Source organism: Chenopodium quinoa, unplaced genomic scaffold (genome assembly GCF_001683475.1).
Source record: "Chenopodium quinoa cultivar QQ74 unplaced genomic scaffold, ASM168347v1, whole genome shotgun sequence".
NCBI classification, from domain to species: domain Eukaryota; kingdom Viridiplantae; phylum Streptophyta; class Magnoliopsida; order Caryophyllales; family Amaranthaceae; genus Chenopodium; species Chenopodium quinoa.
Genome location: NW_018744991.1, coordinates 3,388,078 through 3,413,513, shown reverse-complemented (window position 1 = coordinate 3,413,513; position 25,436 = coordinate 3,388,078). Strand labels below are relative to the sequence as shown.

At 35.5% G+C, this 25,436-nt stretch overlaps 2 protein-coding genes and 1 pseudogene across 2 annotated transcripts; 2 read left to right on the top strand and 1 right to left on the bottom strand.

The window, feature by feature from the left end:
- Positions 1 to 529: 529 nt before the first annotated feature.
- LOC110707029 (heat shock cognate protein 80-like) lies at positions 530 to 4,227 on the bottom strand. The gene is made up of 3 exons (XM_021885048.1): positions 3,999 to 4,227; positions 2,745 to 2,886; positions 530 to 2,610 (listed from the first exon to the last, which is right to left on the bottom strand). Exons 1-3 carry the CDS (start codon positions 4,119 to 4,121, stop codon positions 782 to 784), a joined length of 2,094 nt encoding a protein of 697 aa, XP_021740740.1. The 5' UTR covers positions 4,122 to 4,227; the 3' UTR covers positions 530 to 781.
- Positions 4,228 to 11,664: 7,437 nt separating this feature from the next.
- On the top strand, positions 11,665 to 17,997 carry LOC110707027 (annotated as a pseudogene).
- Positions 17,998 to 18,491: 494 nt separating this feature from the next.
- Positions 18,492 to 25,399, top strand: LOC110707026 (peptidyl-prolyl cis-trans isomerase FKBP16-1, chloroplastic-like). Its single transcript, XM_021885047.1, has 8 exons — positions 18,492 to 19,033; positions 20,452 to 20,631; positions 20,732 to 20,766; positions 21,747 to 21,840; positions 22,129 to 22,189; positions 22,886 to 22,931; positions 24,407 to 24,477; positions 24,587 to 25,399. Exons 1-8 carry the CDS (start codon positions 18,966 to 18,968, stop codon positions 24,662 to 24,664), a joined length of 633 nt encoding a protein of 210 aa, XP_021740739.1. The 5' UTR covers positions 18,492 to 18,965; the 3' UTR covers positions 24,665 to 25,399.
- Positions 25,400 to 25,436: the final 37 nt, after the last annotated feature.

Here is a 25,436-nt window from a genome sequence, read left to right as displayed (position 1 = left end):
AACAGATTCAGGTGTCGTTGATCTACACTTACTTGCTATCTTATTTCATACATATTCCCTGTTCAAGTAACAGAAGTTTCTGTAAGACTGTAAAGATGAGTAGAGAAGGCAAACACAGATTTACGCAAAATGCTCACATTCATATTACTGTGCTAATAACTTGTCTTCCATTTGACAAGTTCTGAGATCAAAGCAAAGACAACCAAGTTTACACATTATCATCCAGGATAGCAAGACTTGGGTAAATCTGCACTTAGTTTCCACAGTCAGAGCTGTAAGACTTTCTGCTTAACCACGGAAGTATAAATCTCAACAAGATTTCTGCTTAACAAAAGCATACAAATAATTAAGCACACTAATGAACTACTTTGTATATATCTAATGACCTCTATAAAAACAGGTCCAACATACTGCTGATTTCTCTCAACATTTCACCTGCCCAAGTCATCAAAAATACAAAGTTATCACATTCTCAGTTCAATTAACAGAAAAAAGCTGTAGAAATAATTAGAGGAAATGCAAACACGGATTTACGCAAAATATATAGATTCATTTAACTGTGCTAATCACTTGTCTTCCGTTCAAATCTAAACAAAAGGCCCCAAGCAAAACATGGCAGCCAGCTACCACCCAAAAAAAATTCCCACAGTTCAAAACTCAAAAGAGACTACTCACATTAAGCAGGGGCAAAATGATAATAAAAGTATTAAAAAGACGGAACGAAAACTAATAACTACTGCTACTACCCAAGTAAATCAAATAAAGCTAGAAACCATCAAGCTTAGTCGACTTCCTCCATCTTGGATCCTTCAGTATCGACTTCCTCAAGTGCTGGCATGTCAACATCAGCTTCTCCAGCATCATCATCAATGCTCAGACCAAGCTTCAGCATTCTGTGGATGCGGTTCCCGAAGGTGTTTGGCTCGTCAAGGCTGAACCCAGATGTCAACAAGGCAGTCTCGAATAGGAGGAGAACCAAGTCCTTAACAGACTTGTCGTTTTTGTCAGCATCAGCCCTCTTCCTGAGCTCTTCCATGATTGGGTTCTCAGGGTTGATCTCCATGGTCTTCTTGGAAGACATATAACCAGCAACGCTAGAGTCCCTAAGTGCTTGGGCCTTCATGATCCTCTCCATGTTAGCAGACCAGCCGTACTCACCAGTGACCAAACAGCAGGGAGAGTCAACAACACGGTCAGAGACGATAACCTTCTCAACCTTGTCTCCAAGAACATCTTTGATGACCTTGCACAGGCCCTCAAACTTCTCCTTTTGTTCCTCACTTTTCTTCTTCTCATCCTCGCTCTCATCGAGCTTAAGACCCTCCTTGGTGGCAGAGACCAACTTCTTTCCCTCAAACTCCTTAAGCTGACCAACTGCATACTCGTCAATAGCATCAACCATGTAAAGGACTTCATAGCCCTTCTTCTTCAGCTTCTCAAGGAAGGGAGAGTTCTCAACAGCCTTCTTGCTCTCACCAGTGATGTAGTAAATCTCATTCTGGCCCTCCTTCATTCTGGTAACATAGTCCTTAAGGCTGGTCATCTCCTCACCACTCTTGGTTGAGTGGTATCTCAGCAACTCAGCAAACTTAGTTCTGTTGGTTGAGTCCTCGTGGATACCAAGTTTCAAGTTCTTGGAGAAGGCCTCGTAGAACTTGTTGTAGTCTTCCTTGTTCTCAGCAATCTCAAAGAATAGCTCAACACACTTCTTGACAAGATTCTTCCTGATGACCTTCAAGATCTTGTTCTGCTGTAACATCTCCCTGGAGATGTTAAGAGGAAGATCCTCGGAATCAACAATACCCTTCACAAAGCTAAGGTACTCAGGGATCAAATCTTCACAGTTGTCCATGATGAAGACACGGCGAACATAGAGCTTGATGTTGTTTGGCTTCTTCTTTGTGTCAAAGAGATCAAAGGGTGCTCTCTTGGGAACAAAGAGGACAGCCTTGAATTCTAGCTGACCCTCAACAGAGAAGTGCTTCACTGCCAAGTGCTCTTCCCAGTCATTGGTAAGGCTCTTGTAAAAAGCAGCGTACTCCTCCTTTGTAATCTCCTCTGGCTTCCTCATCCAGATGGGCTTTTGCTTGTTAACAACTGACCATTCATGGGAGACCTCCTTGATCTTCTTTTTCTTCTTCTCTTCCTTCTCTTTTTCCTCATCAACATCCTCTACTTTACCTTCCTCATCTTTCTTCTCCTCTTCATCCTCGTCATCAGAAATCTCCTTCTCAATGGTCTTCTCAATCCAGAGAGAAATGGGATAGCTGATGAACTCAGAGTGCTTCTTGATTAGATCCTTGAGGCGACGCTCTTCAAGGTACTCTTGTTGGTCCTCCTTAAGGTAGAGAGTGATTTTAGTACCCCTGCCAAGGGGCTCACCAGTTGTGTCCCTGGTCACAGTGAAGGAACCACCAGCTTGGGACTCCCACACATACTGTTCATCATCATTGTGCTTTGTTGTGACAATAACCTTCTCGGCAACAAGGTATGCAGAGTAGAACCCAACACCAAACTGACCAATCATACTCACATCAGCTCCAGCTGCCAAAGCTTCCATGAACTCCTTGGTTCCAGACCTGGCAATAGTACCCAGGTTGTTCACCAAATCTACAGACAAAAATTCACAATCAGTACAACAGTAAGTCAAACACACAAACTAATAGAATTAACACAAACTAATAGAATTAACACAAACCACAGCATAATTATACAAGTAACAAATAGGATTAACTAAAACTCACCAGCCTTGGTCATTCCAATACCACTGTCAATGATTGACAGGGAGTTGTTAGCCTTGTCTGGCACGATGTGAATAAAGAGTTCTGGCTGTCCATCGAGCTTACTTTTGTCTGTCAAGCTCTCAAAACGGATCTTATCCAAAGCCTAAATAGACGGTAAGAAAATCATTAGATTTATATTCAGCACCTATAGTGCACAATTTGGACAAAAACTAAACAGGACAGGACCAATTTAATAAACAAGTTGTTAAAACACAATCACTCAAAATGCTGCAAAAATCAAAAGTTGAACTTCACTCAGACAGCTAGAATAAAAGTATTCTCAACCACGCAAAAACAATTAATCATCACTCACAATTATAGGCGATTTACAAAACATACCAGAACAATACTTAGTGTGTGATTGAATAAGCTATCGATACAAGAAAAAAGACAATTGGAGTAATAACATTTAAGTTTCCGATAGATAATTGGAGGTTATACATAAATTTTTCACAATTTAGAATTACAAAACAATATGCAGAGATCTACATAACAATAAACCAAAACATGCTGTCATATAAGAAAGCTCCAGTCAATCATATAACATGAACTGCACTAATGAATTTTGACAAAATACAATCAAAACAACAATTAAAGGCAATCAGAATAGCAAACACAGTCAGAACAACATTAAAAGGCATTAAATCATGATCATATCAGACGATGTATTCAAATATCATCGTGCCTCGGAAAATCTAAATCAAGCTATAACACTGTACTCTAAATCTTCACTGATACAATGAATTCAAATCTTAGGTCATACTACAATTGAATTTAGATACTAATTCTGTTTGCAATTTCTTAATTTATACAATTTAAATCAATTCAATCACTAAATTCTAATTGTGGCTGTTGCCGCAACCACCTAATTACATCAACACATTCACGGATCGAACAAAATGCATCATAAATCAATAAATTAATATAAAATCAGATATCAATTACTCGATTGCAGTGATCTAGATCAATATTACATGAGATCAAACATTCACAAAATAAACCATTTCTCGCAATATAAACGCATAAAAGCAAAATGAAAAGCGAAAATTCAACTCCAAAAACACAAAAACAGCATCATACAACAACATCAAAACCTAATTCAAAATCGAAAAACACTACAGTCCAGAATCAACAACATATAGTATGAATCGCACATCAAAAAACCGTGAAATTAACAATTAAATCTACAGAAAGAGCAAGAAAATGGAATCATACATCGGAAGAGTTACTGATAAGCTCACGAAGAAAGATCTCCTTGTTACTGTAGAAAGTGTTGATGATGAGACTAAGAAGCTGGTTGATTTCAGCTTGGAAGGCAAACGTCTCAGCTTCCGCCATTGATGAGATTTCTCTGACCTCGAGATCGAATTTGAACTGAAGAGAGAGAAACTAAAGAAAATAAGAAGTTAGGGTTTAAGGAGTAGGAGGCGGAATAAGAATGGAGAGTCAGTTAGTTTTATAGGGTAAAGTATTAGGGTTTCTAGATCCTTCTATTCGAACGTGAAGCTTAGGAAATCTCGGAGCGGAATTTTCTTTTTCTTTTTTTTTTTCTTTTTTTTTTTTTAAGGGGAGAGTTGATGTGATGGAAAGAAGGTTGATGGTTGGGATATTTTTCTCATTATTAATATTTTTTTTTTTCAAAGGAAAAAAGAAAGTGCAAATTGAACAAATGATTGATTCAATTGGGGATGAGTTTGCTTCATAGGGTTCATCCTTTCTTATCTTTTGATGAAAAATCGACCATCATGATGAGGTTGTCTTATCAATGATTACATTTCTTATATCAATGACAATAGCAAGTGCTTAGTAAAAAAAAAGTTTCTTAGGTATTTCAAAATCTTACAGTAAGATCTAATTTCGGCACAATATTTTACATGAAAGTTAACCATATTGATTAACAATTGTAATTAACATGTAGGAAAGAGTAATCATTGGCGTAGAGTTCCTCCATTTCACAATTTTTAATTCATATTATATACAATTAATATATTAATTTGATTTAATCTCGTGTATATATATGTATATGTATATATACTTTTATATGTATACAACATTTTTTGGGTATTAAATTGGTCCTTAATCCATAATCTTAGCCTTTTTGTTGATGATTGTTAAACAAATGCTAACCATTTAAAAAAAGTGATAACAAAAGGTGTGAAAGAGAAGTTGTGGAAGAAACTTCAAGGATGAAAAGGGATGGTACTGTCTAAGGCGGGTAGGGATCGGAGGTTATGATAAGGGCGGTGGTCCAATTTCTCCCTACCTATGCGATGAGTGTGTTTAAGTTCCCATCTTCTTTTTATGAGGAGTTAAGATCTCTTGTGGTGCAATTTTGGTGGGATCAAAAACAAGGGAAAAGAAAGATTCATTGGCTTGCGTGGAAGAAACTTTGTCGACCAAAGAAAAAAGAGATTTAGGTTTATGAGACTTCAAGTTGTTTAACTGGGCTCTCTTGGGTAAGTAGCTAGGCTTGGAGATTAATGATGCAACCAGGTACCTTAGTGGAGCAGATTTTGAAGAGTCGATACTATCCAAACTCTACTTTCATGGAGGCGGATATAGGGGCTAATCCGAGTTATACCTAGAGGGGAATTGCATAGGCTAGGTGGGTGGTTAGATTAGGCATGAGGTGGAGGGTTGGAAATGTGGTGTCAATTCGAGTATGATATGACCCATGGATGCCTAATACTCAATCACATATGGTTATCTCCGTGCGTGGTGATGTTCTTGCTAATATGAAGGTGAGTGAGTTTATTTCTTCTAGCCCTTCGGCTGTTTGTTGGAATGTGGATAAGCTTCGTCAATTTTTCTTGCCATCTAAATGAGACAGAATACTCAGTAATCCTGATGACAGCTTGTGTTGGGATCTAGAAAAGAATGGTGTGTACTCTGTAAGATCATCCTACCGTTTGATTTTTGATATAATTGGAATATCGAGGAGGCTGCATCGTCTGATGCTCGTACTATCTGGAAAAGACTTTGGAAGTTTCAAGTCCTTCTTCGGGTCAAATTAAAATCTTTGTCTAGAGGGCTCAGGAGAATGCGCTTCCAACTAGGCATAATATACAGTATCGAGTAAAGGAGTATGATCCAGATTGTACCATTTGTCTTCGGGATTATGAAACTACTATCCACGCACTCAGGGACTGTAAGCTTGCTAAAGAGGTCTGGAAGAGGAGTAAAATTTTGCTCATGTGGTCAAGTCTAGGACGAACAACATTATTGATTGGTGGGAGGGGGCTTTGCTGAGTTTGATGAGGTAGAGACTGCTGTTATTGTTACTCTATGTTGGGCAATTTGGAGTGGCAAGAACTCGTATATGATGGAAGGTCTTCAACCTATGCTGTAGAATATAGTGAATTATTGATAAGTGTTTTATTTGTCCACTTATCATGGCATTTTAAACACGATTTTGTACTCTTTCCCCACTTCAATCCCTTTTTCTAACTCTTTTTGTACACACTTGCATCTTTTGGCTTCCCCGTTTCTGTTTATGTGTGTGCTCGTGTTTGTAGGTGCAATGAGATTATGGTTAAGTAGCATGAGCATGAAGACTTTCTCGAGGGAGCATTATCAGGAAAGAGTGGGCGTGCACCCTTAGAGGAGCGGCCGCTCCTCATCCCAGCACCGCAATCTGCCTCCCCCTGCAAATAGAGGAGCGGGCGTGCAGCCTTCAAGGAGCAGGCGCTCCTCCCTGTTTTCCTACATTCTGCCCCAAACTGCTGCAAGAGGAGAGGGCATGCAGAGAGCCCAAGAGCGGGCGCTCCTACTTACTGGAGCGGGCCCTCCTGTTCTGAAGCCCGATTTTGACGGATTTTACGATGTAATTTCTGGGCATATAAATAGGACGCTTGACTTCAGATTTTGGCATCTTCTTTCCCTTTTAGTTCTCTTAGGCCCTTAGTTTTTCTCAACCCTCATTAATTAGCTTAGATCTTCTCAAACTCAATCATTGTAGTAGATTAATTGAAGATTGTTCTCTTGAATTCAACAATTTCTCAACTTTGAAGCATTTTAAGTAATCTCTTTCCTCTATATTTTACTCTTTAATTTCAGTTTTTATTTACTTTGAATTGTTAAATTCCTCTCTTGATCTTGCTTAATTGTTGTTGCATGTCCAATCTACCTTATTCCTACTACTCCTCTCAACTTGTTAATTTAATGTTTGAATTGGAACTTGTTGTTTTGATGTCCTTCACCATGTTTAGTGAGTAGTTAATTAGCTAGGGGTTGGGCGAAGACCCAACCAAGCCATGGGTTGATTGATGTTTGTGCTTGCATGTTCATTTTGGGTTGATGATTGATTGTTAAAGAATTGGTTAATTGCATGTGTAATTGGATGGCCACTTATTGCTCATGTATTCACTTTTATGCTTGCATTGAGAGATGGAGTCTAGTTGTGAGCCTTTTCTTATATGATTATGCTAAATTCCTCTTGATTATGGTTCCTTGTTTGAATGATGTGGTAGTATTAGTTGCAACAATTAGGTGAGAAATCCCAATTGCTTGTGCCTTAATGATTTCTTGGACCGATCAAAAGACAAACCCGAGTTAGTAGTCTACTTCTCATTGTTAAGACTTGGTTGGCCTATCTTGTTAGTTGAGTTTGGTTTAGGAATGCTTAGTGTTGTGGCTTCGAAAGAAGGCAATGTTGAGTGCCCTCTCTATCACCCAATTTGTGTTCATGCTTGCTTATTGTTTTGATTCGTTGGTTTGGTTGGAGTCGATCCCCATTTCCCCCTAGTGTTTGTCTCCATAGTAGTTACCTAATCTAATCCCCCAATTTGTGACCGAACTAGATTGCAACCGTTTCATACTCTCGGTGTACTTACCCATTTCCTGTGGATACGATCCTCTACTTACCCTAGACTTGTCTTAGGTTGGTTTAGGTAGAAATATTGTTTGGTTTTAGGGTGATTGTCCAACGACCGATTATTCCTTCTACCAATTATGCGATGAAAACTTGTGGTGAGGTGATTGAAGAGCTTAGTGGGCTGTCAAATAAGGCGAATTATGTTGTGTTGTCTGGGTCTGATGCGTGGCTACCCCCTGCTGCTAGTACCTTAAAGTTAATGTTGATGCGGGTAGTATGCATGGCTTGGGGGGTGGTTTGGGTGCAGTGCTAAGGAATGATAATGGGGTTGTTAGTGCGTGTTCGACTACCCAATCACTTAGGAGCCAAATATTGCGGAGGCTATGGCTGTTCTTGCAGGGTTGAGGTTGGCGAATGATCATGGTGTGCAGCGGTTATAGAAAAGTGATTGTTTGGTAGTTATTCAAGCTTTGCAAGATGAGTTGTCAGGGTCTGGATCTTTTAATTTGGTTGTAGATGATATCTTAGCTCTTAGCGGTAGTTTTAATTATGTTAAGTGGTCTTTTGTGAGAAGAGGATATGATGGAATAAAATTGCTCACTATTTGGTTCACTGTTAACCATGGGTGATTGACCAAAGAATGTGGCATGATGTAATTCTACCTCAGGTGCTTGAACTTGCTATTTCTGATTTAAGTAATTGAGCTTTCCCCTTTGTGGGTTTTATAAAAAATAAATAAAAACAAAAATAAAAATATTAACCATGCAAAATTAAACTAAGGCTCTATTTGGTAAAAAAAAGTAATAGTGGGGGTGACTTTTAATAGTTGAACTAGTTTTAAGGCTCGAGCGATGCTTCGAGGTAATGCATTAATTCCATAACTGAAATCGTTATTTATATTTAATTTTAAGGAAAAATTGACAGGAATAATCTCAATTTTGTTTGATTCGCTCAAAATAATCCCAACTATTAATTATTTTTAAACAATCCCAACTTTATACCCCGATCTTTTTTATTGGTCCCAACAAGTTAATGCACCTATTATAGCCTGTTTGTAGCTGACGTGGAACCCAACAATTATAAGAAGTTGAATCTGTTGAGGGAAAAAATACCTCGTATACGTGGACCAATCCCGTAGTGACACGTGGCCCAGTTATAGGGTGACACGTGTCACCACAGGAAGATGCTAAACATTCATCTCAAGAGCACCCAAGGTTTTCAGGCCAATCTCGTAGCGACACGCGGCCCAGTAAGAGGGTGACACGTGTCATCACGAGAAGATGCCACGTGTTTAGGGCATATGTTCCTTTTTTATCAGCACAACGTCAGGGCCCAAATCCCGAGAGATATCAATGAAAGCCGCAAAGCGGCGCCCCCAAAGTAACACGTGGCATCTGCTTATTGCGCAGCCAATCACGTCACGTAGATCTAGGGTACAAACCCTAGAAAGGGGCACGAGTCCCACCCCTATAAATACCCCAATCATTTATGATGGGAGGGATGGATTAAGACATTTACAAACAACACAGCATTAAATAGCTCCAACTTCTCTCTACTTTCTCTCTCTAACCTTTTCCGTTCCGATCACTAACTTGATTATCGGAGGCGAATATTTCGTTTACCGGAATATTAGTTGTTTTGCAGGTTGGACTGTCTCATTGCCAGAAGAGCGTGACCAGTATCCCAGGAAATCCAAAATATACCCGAAACAGAATCTATATCTATATATCTTTTAAAAGTCACGACAAGAATTGTCATCATGCCACGTGTCGTTATTCTTGCCACGTGTCATCATGATTTGATAAATAATGTATGCATATACTTCAATATAATCTCATTCTTTTATTTACCCATCCATAATTCATACAACTTTTATATATTTAAAATATGTAACACAAAAGTACTAGCAATTTCAAAACCAAAACATGTGTTTACCTTGAAGAAATTTTTAATGATAGATAAAAATTCCTTTAACAAATAAAACAAATTAAAATGAAGTACAAAAGTTAGGTTACTGCATACTTCGTATTTCTTAATGAATTTTGATAACGTTTAATAATATTTATCAAAAAAATTATTTTTTAAAATTATAAAACCACCAATAAATTTCACTTTAATTTATTATAATTTTTTTTTTATATACAAAAAATAACCCGGGGAATTTAGATTAATTTCCTTTTTTTTTTTGAAACCTAGATTAATTTCCCTTTAATTACACGTTAGTTGGGAAAAACCAACCCCCCTATTTGTTTTATTTGCTCAGACTCTCTGTTTGCTCCAACCTTTTGCATTTTTGCTATGTTCTCCTTTTCTTTTTCTTTGTTTTTGTTTTTCTTTTTCCTAAACAATTATATAGGAGGCATTCATGTTCTAGTGGCTCTTCTTCCTCAAGAATTGTTGGGGGTTTTCACCAAATTTGAACTGCAATTGTGGACATGACGCTGAAGTTCGAGCTGTGAAAAATGGTGTAAATATTAGAATGAAGTTCTACGATTGTCCTGAATTGCCGATAAGTGTGTTTTTTGTTCTTAATTATAGTTAAATAATTGAATTAATTAAGTATTTATTTGACCATAAAAAATTGAATTGGGTTAAAACTAGGGTTTTATGTTTGCAATTGATTTGGGGCTTTTAATGTGCAAGAGACTAATTGTGATTTTTTTAGTGGATTATTACTTACCTAAAGAAGTAATCTTCTATACTATATATTAAAAGGCGTTCATTTTAAAGGAACGGTGCCACATGACACTCTTCAAAGTATGTGTGCTACGTCACAATGCCACGTCAACATCCAAAGTATATGTGCCACGTAAGCTAGCCACTTCATTTAATAAAATAAAATATGCTTTGAACAAGATTCGAACCCATAACCTCAAAGACATAGAAGTAATACATTCACCATCTCAACCAACTATTATTAATGTTTGAAGCTGCACATAATATTATATACTCCTTTCATTTATTAAGTAAAATAAAGGTAAATATAATTTATTTATTTTTCACAATATTAGAATATAAAAACATATAATGTAAAAAAAAAAAGTGACATCCGAGGCAACGCCCGAACCACTCACACACTTAGTATACAAGTAGTCGAACATAATTGCTAAGTTAAAGCAAGAAGTACACAAAATAGCAACCCGGGGCATCGCCCGGGGTGCACACTAGTTTCCACTCAAAAGTTGACAACTTTTGCCTCCCAGACCACCGTAATTTAGTAATTAGACCTTGTGATGTATGAGGAAGTACAATTATGGTTGAAACAAATTATGACTGCCTTTTTTTTTTTTTTTTTTTTTTGGCATTTCGTGAGAAATTTTGGCGAGGTAATCTTTGAGGTAGTTGGGACTTGGGAGGGAGAAAGAGATGATGTGACATTAATTAGGAGAGAAATTAAAGTCCAACAGTCACACAAATGAAGACTTCACCGTTTTAATTGGTTTTAAGTCACTCGAGACCGTTAAAAAAGATCGGGGTATAAAGTTGGGATTATTTATAAATAATCGATAGTTGGGATTATTTTGAGCGAATCAGGCAAAATTGAGATTATTCCTATCAATTTTTCAGGTTGTGGGTTCAAATCTGCACAACTAGTTGCTGACGTTATTATTGTCCACATGCCGCTCTCAAAAAAAAAGTTTTCGCATAAATGAAAGAATTGAATGATGTCATTTTTTTTGTACAACTACCATATTTAACAATTTTGAAATTTCACTATTAGAAGCTTCTACATTACAACCACAACCACAAGTCCACAATCTATTAATTTATCATAAAAATAAAATAATTGTAAATAGCACACTAATAAGTAGACTCCTACATTGAATTGAAATATATACTCCGTATTAGACTACGTTAAACAAGTATCCTATCATAACTTTAATGAAAATCTAAATTTTGAAATTACAAAAATATTTATACATAGTGCATAATTTTTATTTATATACTACGTATATTCTTTTTTTTTTTTTATATAAATTATAAAAATACATAGTAATTTTTTTATAAACCGTGCATCACATAAATATAAATAAAAATAAAAATAAAAATAAAATTTGGAGGGAGTAACATATTTGATGGGGAAGTTAGGTAATGAAAAGTCTAATAAATACCCGTTTAAAAAAAAAGTCTAATAAACACGACCAATATTGGCTGACTCCTGCATAGTCTACTTTGTCATGCTCACTCCTTCGATCCCATAAATTAATCTGCTTCGAATTTCATAAATTAGGGTTTCCGATTTGAATCTTAATCATTCAATTTGATCACAAATTTTCAATCAATTATGCCAAGCCCCAAGAAGAATATGGAAAATAAGGGATTTTTCTCTTCTATGACTTCCAGCTTATCCATGTTCAGTAACGCCATGCATAGATCTGTCAATGGGTATTTCCTCTTTTTCAAGCATTTTTTTGTTTTCTACGCTTTTGAATGTTGTTCTATATTCTGATTATTTTAATGTTAATTAGTGAATTACTCCACTATTTTTTCTTTTTGATGATAATTTTTTTGTTTGGTTATTTTCAATTTTTTATGATGATTGTTTTCAATCAAACCATTTTTTAAAATGTAATTTAATGCTTGATTTTTGGTGAATATTTTCTCCTTTTATTAAGTATTGGTTATGAATTTTTATGTGATCTTTAGGTTTATAGGGTATGAAAATCTGGAAGTCGTAAATCCTGAGGGAGGTAAGGATGATGCTGAAGAAGAAGCACAGAGAGGAAGGTGGAAACAAGAGGTTTGTATATCTGCTATTTATGTGATTGAATTTATCAAAATTCGACTTGTTGTCGCACAATTTTCGTTATACACCCGGGTGTACCTATGCGGAATGGAAGAGCTTCCATGAACAGAAAATAGCTTTGGGTGTACTAAATTATGAATTTTTGTTTGTATTTTATTGGGATGGAATCATGGAAGTTATGTTTGATGTTTATGTTTGTACTAAGATCAGATTGTTCCAAATTAAGAAACTTCATACTTATATTAGAATCTTTCTAGTATAATTTACCTATTATACATGTTACTAAGTAGCTTTTGGGTATAGTTCATGTAACAATGTATGGTTGCTTCGATAACTCAGACTTTTGAGTATGCTTATTTTTGGTATAAGTTGACCTTCACCATAAGAAACCTTGGAGTGATTGATCTCAAAAGCTTTCAGGCCTGTTCTAAATCAATATTAATATTGCTTACTTCATTTGTTTAAATTCTGTGATTACAGGAGAGAGATAGCTACTGGAAAATGATGCAGAACTACATAGGGTCAGATGTGACATCAATGGTAACTCTACCAGTTATAATCTTCGAGCCTATGACTATGCTGCAGAAAATGGCAGAGGTTTGTGTCGTCTCTTGTTTACCATTGATGCATGTGCAGTGATATTTTTGCTTACCAGTATATAGATGTTGTGATATGGGTTTAACTTTGGAAATGGTGTATGGTTGTTACAGATAATGGAGTACAGTTACCTGTTAGATCAGGCTGATGAATGTGAAGATCCTTATCTGCGATTGGTTTATGCTGGTGAGCAACTGAGCAGACTCTCTGATAGAATCTGAGGCAAATTCATGTTTCATTTGATATGAAAATCTATACATGTATTGGTTGCAGCGTCTTGGGCAATATCTGTGTACGTACTATGCTTTACAGCGCACCTGGAAGCCTTTTAATTCCATCCTTGGTGAAACCTATGAAATGGTCAGTCATAACGGGATTACTTTTATTTCAGAGCAGGTCTGTCTGTCTTTGAACTTCTGTTTAACCAACACATGTTTGTAGCTTCTTTTGGAACAGGACTTTGAAATAAATCTGGACATTAATTTCTCTTTCTACCTAATCTAGCAATTTTACCATGACTGCTATTCTTGCATTTAATTAGGTAGTGTTGATGATTTGCATTTTCTGTATATTTTAGGTGAGTCATCATCCTCCTATGAGTGTTGGACATTGTGAGAATGAGCATTTTACATATGATCTGACATCAAAGCTGAAGACTAAATTTTTAGGCAACTCCCTTGATGTTTATCCCATGGGAAGGTAAGTAATTTATTTATTTTAATCTTTTATGGTGCTATCTAATTTCCTAGTAGGTGTTTGTGGTTAAGGTTGCACTTGATGTATGCGGTGCAAAGTATGCCTAGCCTTTTTGTGGTGTGATGCCAATTTAAAATGATCATAAAATAGGTTTTTGAAGATACATTGGTTGGGAAAATTGTAATTTCTTTTAGACTTGTGGTGATCATTTTTAAATGAAAACTGTATGTGAGTCTTGCTCATAGTTGTCGTCAGTAATTTCTTTGATAGACCCCATTCTAGAGGCCTTGAAATTAGCTTTAGTGAACTACAAGAGCAAAAAGTATCCTTTAGTCATGCTATGTTTCTCACACATTATAGCCAATTGTACTACATCCTCAAAAAGTGAGGTGGTTTCATGGCAATCGTCTGCCTTATATTAGGGTCAAAACCAACGATTTACCTGATTGTTTTGTGCTCAAAAGATACCATTCAAGTTAAATATCATCAACATTAGTTTTTCAAGTTCCTTAGTGCATTGTGCAATTGACATGGAGCCTGAGCCTTTACTTTAATGAATTGTTTTTGGTGCAAGCACCTTTCAAGTTACAGGTTTCCCTTTCGTTCTGCTAAGCACATTTCTGTAATTCATAAACTAGAGAATGGCCAATTTACATTAGTATCATTGCAATCTTTGTTGTCAAGATGTTATTTTCCTCAATCCATTCAAAGGATGCAAGAGGGTTATAGTTACCTTCCAAGTATAGAAGCTCTGTTTTGATGATTGATATCCTAATCATCATCTCTGTTGAACCTTTATTGCTTCATTGGAATCTTTCTTTCATCTCCAAAAGCTCTGCCATCTTCAAATTTTCTTTGGGGTAGGTATGCCACTTTATCTTTAGCTTGCCAATTTAATTTTTACCCAAGACTTGTTTAAGACGTTGGCTTCATTGACATGTTCCTTTGGAAGTTGGAATTGGATATATCATGAAATGAGTTCTTTTTATCTTCCTCAGTTTAAGCTGAGGAATTACATATGTGGATTTAGAGTTTGACAATTGAGGATTTTGAAAAACTATAGGCAGAAAAGGATAATTTCAGAATATGCGTTGAGGTGTACTGTGGAGAAAGAAAGGGAGGACGTAAAATGATTGGGAGGTTTAAAATTTCAAGCTTTTGCTAACCCACTAAGATTTTTGCTCAGATGTCAGCTTTGATGATATATGTATCCTTGACATGCATACCAAAAGTTGATGTGTACAGGCCCCTTGTAATTCTGATGATTTGAATCAAAATCTTCCAAAATTAATGTTTAAAAGAAAATATTTTCAGGGTTATTTGTTCTGACATTGAACGGGAAAATAGAGATATGAACTCACATTAGAGAAAGAAAGGCTAAAGCAGTTAAACAAGGAAGTAAAAATACTCCAATGAACTAGCAACAAGCTTGGATTAACGAAGCATCAAAGTCACAAAAGGAAAAATGTAATCACTAAGGCAATATCATTAACAAGCTAAAGAACTCACTCTCTCTCTATCTCTCTCTTTTGTTGAACCCTATGTGGAAGCACATATTTCCTGGCGTTAACTATTATCAGCATCATGCTTGCATCACTAATGAGTAAAATCAAAAGAATTCTATTGCTAATGCTTGATGAAAGCTACAGCACAAGGGCATCAGGGGACATGAAATGGTTGTGCTAGCTCAGTGTGGATTGTAGAAGTGGTGTTGCTTACTTCTTGCCTCATTCTGGGGCTCTTTATTTCCTGGACTTTAATGAACAGAGTAGTGTGAGCTCGTATGACGGCTGTGCAGCCCCTGGTATGATCTAGAAGCTTTTTATTTAGGCATGTAGGAGTCATGCCTAGCATGACCAGAAACAACCAGAACTTAGACCCATGACTCTCATTTCTGTTTTATCTCTATCCAAAGTGGGTGCTTTGACATCACTATTACTATTACTCTATGTTAAAAAATAATTCTATATCTCTTGATTCTTGACACATTTATTTTCATGTGAATTAGTGCTGTGATGGATAGTCCGATAGTATATGGCAGTGAAGCTTACTACATCATAATGTTTTAGTTTGCTGTGTTATTAATCATGGTTATCTTGAATGCAGGACACGTGTCACTCTCAAAAGAAGTGGTGTAGTGTTGGATTTGGTCCCACCTCCTACAAAAGTTCATAACCTAATATTTGGCCGAACTTGGGTGGATTCACCTGGCGAGATGATACTGACCAATTTAACTACTGGAGATAAAGTTGTGCTGTATTTTCAACCATGTGGTTGGTTTGGGTATGTAGTGATTTTGTTTCTTTAATTACAAAATTTTTATTCCAGACAATGATGCGCTTAGTATTTTCTCTGCTTGATTATCTTCTTGTTTTATTATTATTATTATTAATTTCTTTATTATTATTCCTTTGTTTTGACATACAATACCATCATCATAGTGTCTAATAAGACTCGCATTAGAATGTTTGAAAGACAATTAACATGCTAGCTCTCAGCCAATAAGTAGAGGATTGTTTAGTAAGACATTTGGCTTAGTCCATGGCATTCTGTAGTCAAATGTGTGTCTCCAAGTTTGATTTGCCAGTACCATTTGTTAGCCCTAAGCCCATGCAGAGTGCACTTGTTACGTGCACTTCCTGTTTCTGGCTTTCTGCTATAAGTCTAATTTATTACTTATTTTTATTATTTATTATTTATTTTTTTATATAATTCTTACCTATTTTGGCTTAGAATAGTTAGATGGGTATTTGACATGGCTTATCCAGTGTTGCTTGTTTTTATATGTCATTAGATTGGCAAGTGGCAACTCTATTTCAAGTCTGCAGGCTTGAAGACTATTTTATTTCCCTGCACTCATTTTTCTTTAAGGTTTATTCTGGCTTATTTAAGGTTGTATTTTCTTGTAGAGCTAGTCGATATGAGGTGGATGGTTATGTATATGATGCTAATGAGGAGCCTAAAATATTGATGACCGGAAAATGGAACGAGTCAATGAGTTATCAACCATGTGATGTGGAAGGGGAACCTCTACCTGGCACAGAACTGAAAGAGGTTCATATCTAAAAAAACTTCAGTTTTTCTCTGATATGTCTTTATGGCTTTAATCTCCTAGAACCATTCAATGAAATATTTTGAGCATAAGGGTGGATACGCGGATGGAATTGAACATGATGACTGGCTTATTCTTAAGCCTTATGACTGTTAGAACTTAGATGTGTCAGTTTTGGTGTTTCTTTATCTTTCCTATAATAAATCTATGAATGTATGAGTATATCTTACTTAATGGATTTATAATAGTCTATGAATATCTGATGAAATTTAAAAAAATAAAAAATGATGCTTAATTCTCTTTCAGTGATAGGATTCTTCTATGGGTAAAAAAAAAAAAAAAAAAAAGATAGGATTCTTCTATTCTGCATGATATCTAGTATAAAGTATTAAAGTCTCAAAACTAAGGGTCTTTTCTATTCTTTTCATGTTGTTTGAACTTATTATGTCTAAAATTATTTTATATGAGCTTATTTGCTTTAACTTGTCTGAAATTATCTGAGCTCATTAAACTTATTTTAACTTAATTGGTTTGAAATAATATATGGTCAGTAGTTCATCAGCAAATTACGCGCCTTTATGTAATCTTCAATTTCTGCTAAATTTGGTTTCAGTTTTCACACCCTCATCATGACTGTTGTTTATGTATACATTTTGCAGGCTTGTCATCTTGATACTCCGAAAAATGACAAATATCAATATACATACTTTGCCCACAAGATAAACAGTTTTGATACAGCCCCCAAGAAGTTACTGGCATCAGATTCACGTTTACGGCCTGATAGATATGCTCTTGAGATGGGCGATTTATCCAAGTCTGGTGCTGAAAATATGGTCGTGTTTCTACATTTTTGGACTGTTCCATGAAATGGAATCAACAGATGAACAGAGGTGAGAGGTCCTCTATCATCTATCAAGTCTTCCTCATCGGTATGCATGGTCGTCCTGTTTACCATATCTTCAAGTTGGATGTATAAAGACCAGGTCCATCTACAGATAGCTTATGTTTTACCATCTTTTTTGATTGTATATTGCTTGTTTGAATTTTGTACTCGTAGTTGACAGACATTAAGCTCTTTATCTGTTCCAGTTTAGAAGGAAATTCCTTGTTCAATGTTTTGTCAATCTTCATGTACTGATTTTTGCCGGTCATAGGTTTTGTTCATAGCTAGCTTCATATGCTATACTTGTTATTTGGTTATTTTTACTATATTTCATGTACTAATTTTTGCCCGGTCATAGGTTTTGTTCATAGCTAGCTTCATATGCTATACTTGTTATTTGGTTATTTTTACTATATTTCATACATTCGTTGTGATGAAAACTAACATTGAGCAACTCAATGAACTCATTTGACAAACCGATTCCATTGCAATTACTAATAACTACGACGATGAGGAAGCTTTAATGGTGGTGTGGGTGCCCTTCCATTTATATGCGTTGCTCCATAGTAACGTTACATTTAGTATGACTGGACATGGACATCATTCTTCAGCTAGCATATGACATCTCAAAAACATTGTTGATGAAAAAAAAAACAAAGCCAATAGATAAACATTACCCGTTTATCTATAAGATCAATGGAGTCGCCTCTTTTTTTTTGGTATAATGTTATAATAAACTTAAATAAGGATAAATCTAGGTCATGCAAGAGTAAACATTCAGAAAGTCATAAAAAAATTGAGATATTAAAAGTACTAGTAGTCGTTTACAAGAATATTTTGAGCCTTCTAGTCTTCTAGCATGGTGGTGGCTCCAAGCCTCCAATGTCGACCTCCAACACCTTTGTGGTGTTGGATTTTTTTTGGTATGTTTTCGGGTAAGCAATTAAGGTGGAAGTTAGTTTAAACAGGTGAATAAAAGAATGGTTAGTCCCTCCATCTTTCCGAAAGTGATGTAGGTTCGATTCTTCATAGCCCCCATTCCTGTGATAAGATAGGGTAATTTTTTATTTTTTTTGGTTGGTGTTAAGACGGCAACGAGCATCAAATAGGCAGAGAAGTTCTAACCACTTGAGGTATCCTTACTTTTTTTTTGGTGTTTAGAGAGCCACAAGGGCGGGGGAGAGAATCAATCCCAGATCCCCTTAAACCGGGAGGAAAACTCTAACCACTTGAGCAATCTCTCACTCTCTTGAGATATCCTTACTCAAAAAACTACTACTATTTTAGTTCCTTTCATTCTGATTTCCTTTATACTTACTTCCTACTAGTATACTTTTGGTCACACTCATCAATTCATCATTTTAAAGCTCAACAAAAATTGAGCCTGCATAACAATGGCGTTCACACCTGTCTCTTTGCCGCAACTTTCAATTTCTCTTCCTCGCCCTTCATTGCTACCACGGTAATATTTTATTCAAAACTCTACATTTATTTAATTTAGATTACTCTTTTTTCTTGATTCCCAATCAAATTTAAGCTTGTTTCAGTGTTCAATATCATCTATTTTTTCTTTTTATTATATTTATTTTTATTAAGAAGTATATAATTTTTTTTCCGAATGTTGCTAGTTGAAATAATTGTTTACAATTTGGAGTGAAGTCTTATCAAATTGAAGGCAATTTGAGAATTTTATGGATTATGGCTAATTTGATAGGATTATATATATGAATTTGTAATGCTTTGAATGTGAATTGTTTACCATATTGAACTTGGGTTATATAAAAATCTTGATATGATTTTTTGGATTCCATGCAAAAGAAATGATTTTTTTTGTTTCGATAGTTGCTTTATGACATTTAGAATCAAAAACTAAATATTTGGTTAGAGAAATTGTTGCATATGATTGGAAAATACAGTCATTCACAGAAAAGAAAGTTACTTGACATTAGAAATTAGGACATAATATTTGATGGCTGGCTAACACTTTGCTATAATGCAACTTATTCTTTGAAATCATAATAGCTTGCTAGTCACTTAGCAATATTAAAATCCTTGTTAGTTGGCGATGATATGTAGTTGTCAATTGTCATACATTAACTCATGTCCTTTGTTAGAACGGGCGATAATATGTAGCTGCTTAGTTGGCCTAAATAATGGGAAAAATGTGATATGATATACAGTTATACACCTAGAGGATAAAGCTGTTTTTGAAGGAATTTGCTAGTATAAGAAATTAAGAATTGCCAATGTCATGCTATAATTTGTTTTTCGGGGTAAGAAGGGGTGGAAATATCCTCTCCGCAAGAAGTTAGTTTCCTATTCTTCTCCATTCTCTTGTAGATACGGAGACAGGAGAAGTATCTACTCTAGAAATAAATGTAGCATTTTAATCATTTTGTGTTTACTTTCTTCTCTCTTTCCTAGTTTTCTCCATCTCACTAACACAAGGAACCTATGTATAAAATACAAAGTAGTTTAAAAGCCGATTAAAGTTCTATAAAACATAATATACAAATAAAAAAACTTCCTTAAATCTAATACAACCTTGAGAAATTTCTCTCAAAATTCATGCATTAATTGATGAAACATGAGGTTGAGATTTGTTTGAGAATATTGCACCATTCTTTTGCAAAGAAATTTCTTGTTCATTTGCTGCCAACAGTTTCCTTACAATACTTATACTCCCTGTCTCTCTCGTTTAAATTGTGAAAACATCCCAACATATTAAACTAATTATGACTTTGCTGAAATCAGAAGCTTTTTAGCTCAGTGACAGTTTTATTTGTTAGTTAATTTGAGTACGTTTTTTTATAATTTGAAAATTACTGTGTAATTCAACACTTGTACAGTCTAACTTATAATCTCTGTTGTCTTTTACAGTGGTACAGCTAGAAAACTGAATGTTACTGCAAATTACTCTGTTTCCGATTTTGCTTCTTTGACTGCTAGAAACCTTTCAAGGAGGATGTTACTTTCCATGGGAGCTGTACCTATCTTGTATAATGTAAATCTTGCTCTTGGTGCACCAATCCCTCAGATGGAGGAGCCTGAAATACTTCGGTAAATTGCCAAGTTTTTCTAGCATTTCTCTTTTTCTATAACTGGCATGCTACTCAACTCATCTTCTGTGCGAATGACATTTGATGTTTGAAGTATCCAGTACCAGGAAGCTTCCCAGTGGAGTAAGGGTTCAAGGTATATTTGTCATTGGACATCATTCTCTCTTGCAAGGTTGCTGGTTTAATTATGGTCCTGAACTTGATGTTTCCCTGTGTATTAATGTATTATAACATTTAACTTGTTCATAGTCTTTATACTGAAAATTTCTGCTGCAAAGAGTAGCTTTCATATTCCTAGAGTATCACTCTTATGGTCTGTTGGCTTTTTGCCTTTTTTTATGCTACCTTTCCCTTCAGCCAAGATGTGTATTCTTTCTGTCTAGAGTAATTTATGTGCTGCCCATCCAGTGTACTCCAAAGAGATAACAGCAGCATAGAAGTTTGCGAGAGAATGAAGGGTGTGTAGCACTAAGTAAGTCCATTATTTGCTGATTATTGGTACCATCAGCAAAGGTACAATACCTGTTCATTGCCTTGACTCAATCGGTTATTATGTGTTTGGATAGGGTAATATTAAGAGAAGGGGGAGGGAAGAGAAACTGCCTTGTTTGGATAAAATTGGTGAAGAGGGAAGGGATTGGAATTGGAAATTGGAGGGATTAATTTTCCTTCCTTTCTAATAAGCCAAATCCTTTCAATGTTAAAAGAGAGGAAAAAGCAAGATCACTTCTTCCCTCCCTTTCCTTTCTCTCTCCTTCCCTCCCCTTTCCTTCCACTATAGCTATTTAGAATTTTAAGCATAGTGTTAGTTTTTGTCAAAAATTGGAAGATGGAGGCAGGGGATGGACTATTCCAACCTATTATGTTTGCAAGCTCTTTTTCTTTGAGCATGAAGTACTGATAACATGGTGAAAATTCCAGACTAAGTTAAATAACTCCTTAATACATTCAAGTAGGATTAAGATTCACACTAGCACCAATCCTTGACCCTCAGGTGAAATCTATACAGCCCTATTACTTGTAGATATCATCTATGCCATCGCTCATGTATAATGGCTATGCTCTGTGCATGGTTCAATCATAGAAATTTTCTGAGTTGATTGTGGTCTATTTCAGATATTGTTGATGGAGAGGGACCAGCAGCTGAGGAAGGTGATGTTGTAGCATTTAATTATGTTTGTCGGCGATCAAATGGGTATTTTGTCTACAGGTATGCGAAATTGCAAATTACATAATTCATCCCCCACACCCTCCAGCATGTTCCTTCTTTTCTAATCTTTGTGCTATACTGCTATGCCATGTTTTCATCGCCTATTATTCTTTTTGGAATAACTTTGGCTTATTGATTCCCATTACTATAATTTTTAATCTCTTTCTTTAATCTTATTCTTTATCAAGTTCTGGAAACTATGCTTTGTTGTTTCACTTCCCTTCTCCCATATTTGTGCAAATCACCCGTATGTTCCCAGGCTTATTCTATTTGATGCATATGATTCAGCACAGTAGATCAATTTACTGGAGAAGCCATGCCTGTTACACTAACTCTGGATGAAAAACAGGTAAATAACCCGTGCAACTAGAGCTCTAAAAAGTAAGGACGTAATTCTAGGAAATAGTTTCATTCTGATTGCTCCTTTAATAGTACTCCTAACTCTTATATTGGTGCAATGGCTTGTTGGTGCATTGTTTTTCTGCTTTAAATTGCAATGAGTCAATAAATCGTCTCTTTAAAGGCCTGTTCATTATTGGTTTTTGTTTCCATTTTTTTTTTAAAAACAATGAAACAAATACAGAAAAATCAGAAAAAGTGGTTTTCATTTTTCTGTTCTCAATTTTCTAAATAATCATGATATCAATAGGTTTGGCTAATTATTGATTTTTTATATGGCATATATCTTATGACTTTCAAAAACAAAAAATTACAGTGATATCGAACGGATCCTGTCTAATTTAAATTTTATTGTGAACTAATAAACATCCAATGCCTTTTTTTCAATGTGGGTTATTGCTTAAGAACATTTTCTCTTAATTTGTGCCTCTTGGGACTTAGATATGTATATATACTACCCACTTAACCTCTTCATAGGCAGAAGCCTCTTGAGAGGTATGGGGTCATGGTACAGTGTGGTGCTTCTTGATGCTCAAGGACGTATTATATACATCTTTGGTAGCGTGAGCATCTGTGATTGCTTTTGGAAAATAGTTATAATTTTGAGATGTGTAAGTAAGTAACTAATATTGTGTTGTGTAAACAGATCATAAAAGGCTTGAAGGATGTATTAATTGGCATGAAAGTTGGAGGTAAATTTTGAATGGCATTTGGGTGAATATCTGTATTGTTCAAGGAAGATGTGTTACTTGTCTAGTATTAGGCTTCTGTATTATTGCTTGAGCCTTGAGCACCTAATACCGAAACAACCACATGTGGTACTACGGTACTACTTATTAGTGTGTCAAACTATTGAAATGTTTTGAGACCCCTTTCTAAGCTGATTATATTCACTTGGATGTTTATTTTGGTGCATGTATTTAAATTGCTGAAGGTGATACTATACTATAATACCTGGATATTCCAAAAGGTGTACTACACACTTTAGTCTGTGATCCTGGATCAGTTTCACTCCTCTTTTCTGTTATCAAAACGATTCATTCTTTCTTATCTAAAGGGGAATTCCATGTGACAGATTGACATATTGCTTTAATTAGATCTAAATCTTGGTAGTGACATGCTCCGTATGTAATTAGAGAAATCCTAATTCCTAAAGGTTGATTACTGAGCACATGTGAAGCATCTATTCGTATCATCGTATTCTAGGTTCAATCTTGAAATTGCAAATGATTTAGTACGGGGCTAATCTTAAGCTTTAGGTGGTTTGCTGTATAAACCTCTGTCGTTCTTCTGGAAAAGTTGCAACTCAATCTATTGTATCTGCTTCATGTTGCCTAGGTTTCCACATCTCTTTTCTTATTTCATCCTCCTAGATTTTTGCATCCCTTCAGTTCTAATCTCTTGTTGCTGGCCAAGAAATGGAAATAGCTCTGTGAGCCTACCGTAATTCAAGGAATAAAATACAGGTTCATCACTTAAATTCAATTTCATAGGCCTGTTTAGCAGCTAGGCCACATGTTCCTAAAAGCCTAATATAAGAAAGTGTGAATAACAGGCTTCTCTGAGACCATCGTTACCTTTCTCATGCTTCTACAGTGACTGGAATCATCCTATTGAGTCTCATAAGAGTAACAGTGACTGGTTACGATATTTGCTCATGGTTTTTGTAGTGGCAGAAAATAATACGATATTAATTGAACTTTTGAGGATTCTTGAATTTCCATGTCAATTCTACCCAAATAGTATAGATACAGCACTCTATTTTAGATTGAGATTTTCCATGTCAAATTCTACCCCAAAGTGCCTAGTAAAAAGGAATAATTAAAGAGTCCCAGGTGAAATTCCAAGGTTTTTGGTGCAACTATAAAAATCCCTGCAACATAATTTTACTGCTGCTTGTGAAATTTCATTTTTAATAGTTTGGTACGTGGATTCACTGTTGAGTCTGTAGATGTTTGCTATCACTTTGTTGTTAAGCTGTAACCCTTATCTATGGGCCTGCTAGTTTTTATTTCTTGATATAATACTGCAGACTTTCCCCTGTTGATTTTTCTTTATTGCATCTGATGTGGTTTGATCTTGTTGCACGTTATATTTCCTTTTTTTAATTTGTCTTCTCTTTCTTTGGTCAACTAACTGGAGTATATGCTTCATTGAATACTTTTAGGGAAGAGAAGAGCCTTGATTCCGCCATCAACGGGATATGTAAATGAAAGTTTGAAACCCATCCCAGAGGAGGTTATTTTTCTCTTAGATGGAGTAGACTTGTTATCTATTTCTCCTTTTCTCCTTCATATATGCCTAAGATGTTTCTAGACATGTAACTCATCATGGTAGTTTATTGCAGTTTGGCCCTCGACGTAGCCTTCTGTCTCATGCAAATGAGCCTTTGATCTTTGAGGTGCAGCTTTTGAAAATATTGTAATGCCCTTTATATGCTTCGGCTTGCACATGTTGGTTGGAGTGCACGTCAGATAAGTTATCACATCTTCTGTAATTATGAAATTAGTTTATATGAAGCCATTTCTTGATTTATTGAAGCTCTTAATCTAGATCAGTACATCCTTTACAATTATGCCTGGCTGGATGATACGGAGTACTCTCTTTGCATATATATGAATATATCTTATAGGTCTCCCCTGTTTTTGTCGGCCTTATTGTGATTTATGATACATGAACCGTTGATAGAGACATAAGGAACATAAATCAATTCTAATTTTGATGGCTTGTGAGGATAACCTGTTAATCTGTTGAATCTACGAATAGCCTCAAGATGATGTCACGTGTGGTTTCTGAGTACCCTAATACTATGTAGTGTTCGTAATTAATTAATAATGTATGTCCCTTGCCTAGTTGGCCTTTTTCTTTATTGAGGTTCTAAATACCCTCTATTCTCATGTCAATGTCAATGATAATGCATCTTCCTTAGTTCATGACTATTTGTATTGTTCATAAACTAATTTTTATTTATATATTTTTTTTTAATTTTTTTTGTTTACTTTACTAATCTATGATTAAATAGTTATTATAAATGCTGTTGGATTTATACTCAAATGTATATAATCAAAAATAAAATATCACATTTTCTTGTGTAATTGAAGTAAAGTATGTAAATAGTTTACATTAGAGAAATGTTGCAAGTAATAAAAAAAAAAAAAAAGTGGAGGAAGTATTAAATATAAGAATCATGATACCGT

Coding starts and splice junctions, on each gene's coding strand:
- LOC110707026 (XM_021885047.1), top strand. CDS start 18,966: ATGGCGTTCACACCTGTCTCTTTGCCGCAACTTTCAATTTCTCTTCCT. Junction 22,190..22,885: donor TAACTCTGGATGAAAAACAG/GTAAATAACCCG, acceptor TTGTGTAAACAG/ATCATAAAAGGCTTGAAGGA. Junction 22,932..24,406: donor AATTGGCATGAAAGTTGGAG/GTAAATTTTGAA, acceptor GAATACTTTTAG/GGAAGAGAAGAGCCTTGATT.
- LOC110707029 (XM_021885048.1), bottom strand. CDS start 4,121: ATGGCGGAAGCTGAGACGTTTGCCTTCCAAGCTGAAATCAACCAGCTT. Junction 2,887..3,998: donor TTATCAGTAACTCTTCCGAT/GTATGATTCCAT, acceptor CCGTCTATTTAG/GCTTTGGATAAGATCCGTTT. Junction 2,611..2,744: donor TATTGGAATGACCAAGGCTG/GTGAGTTTTAGT, acceptor TTTTGTCTGTAG/ATTTGGTGAACAACCTGGGT.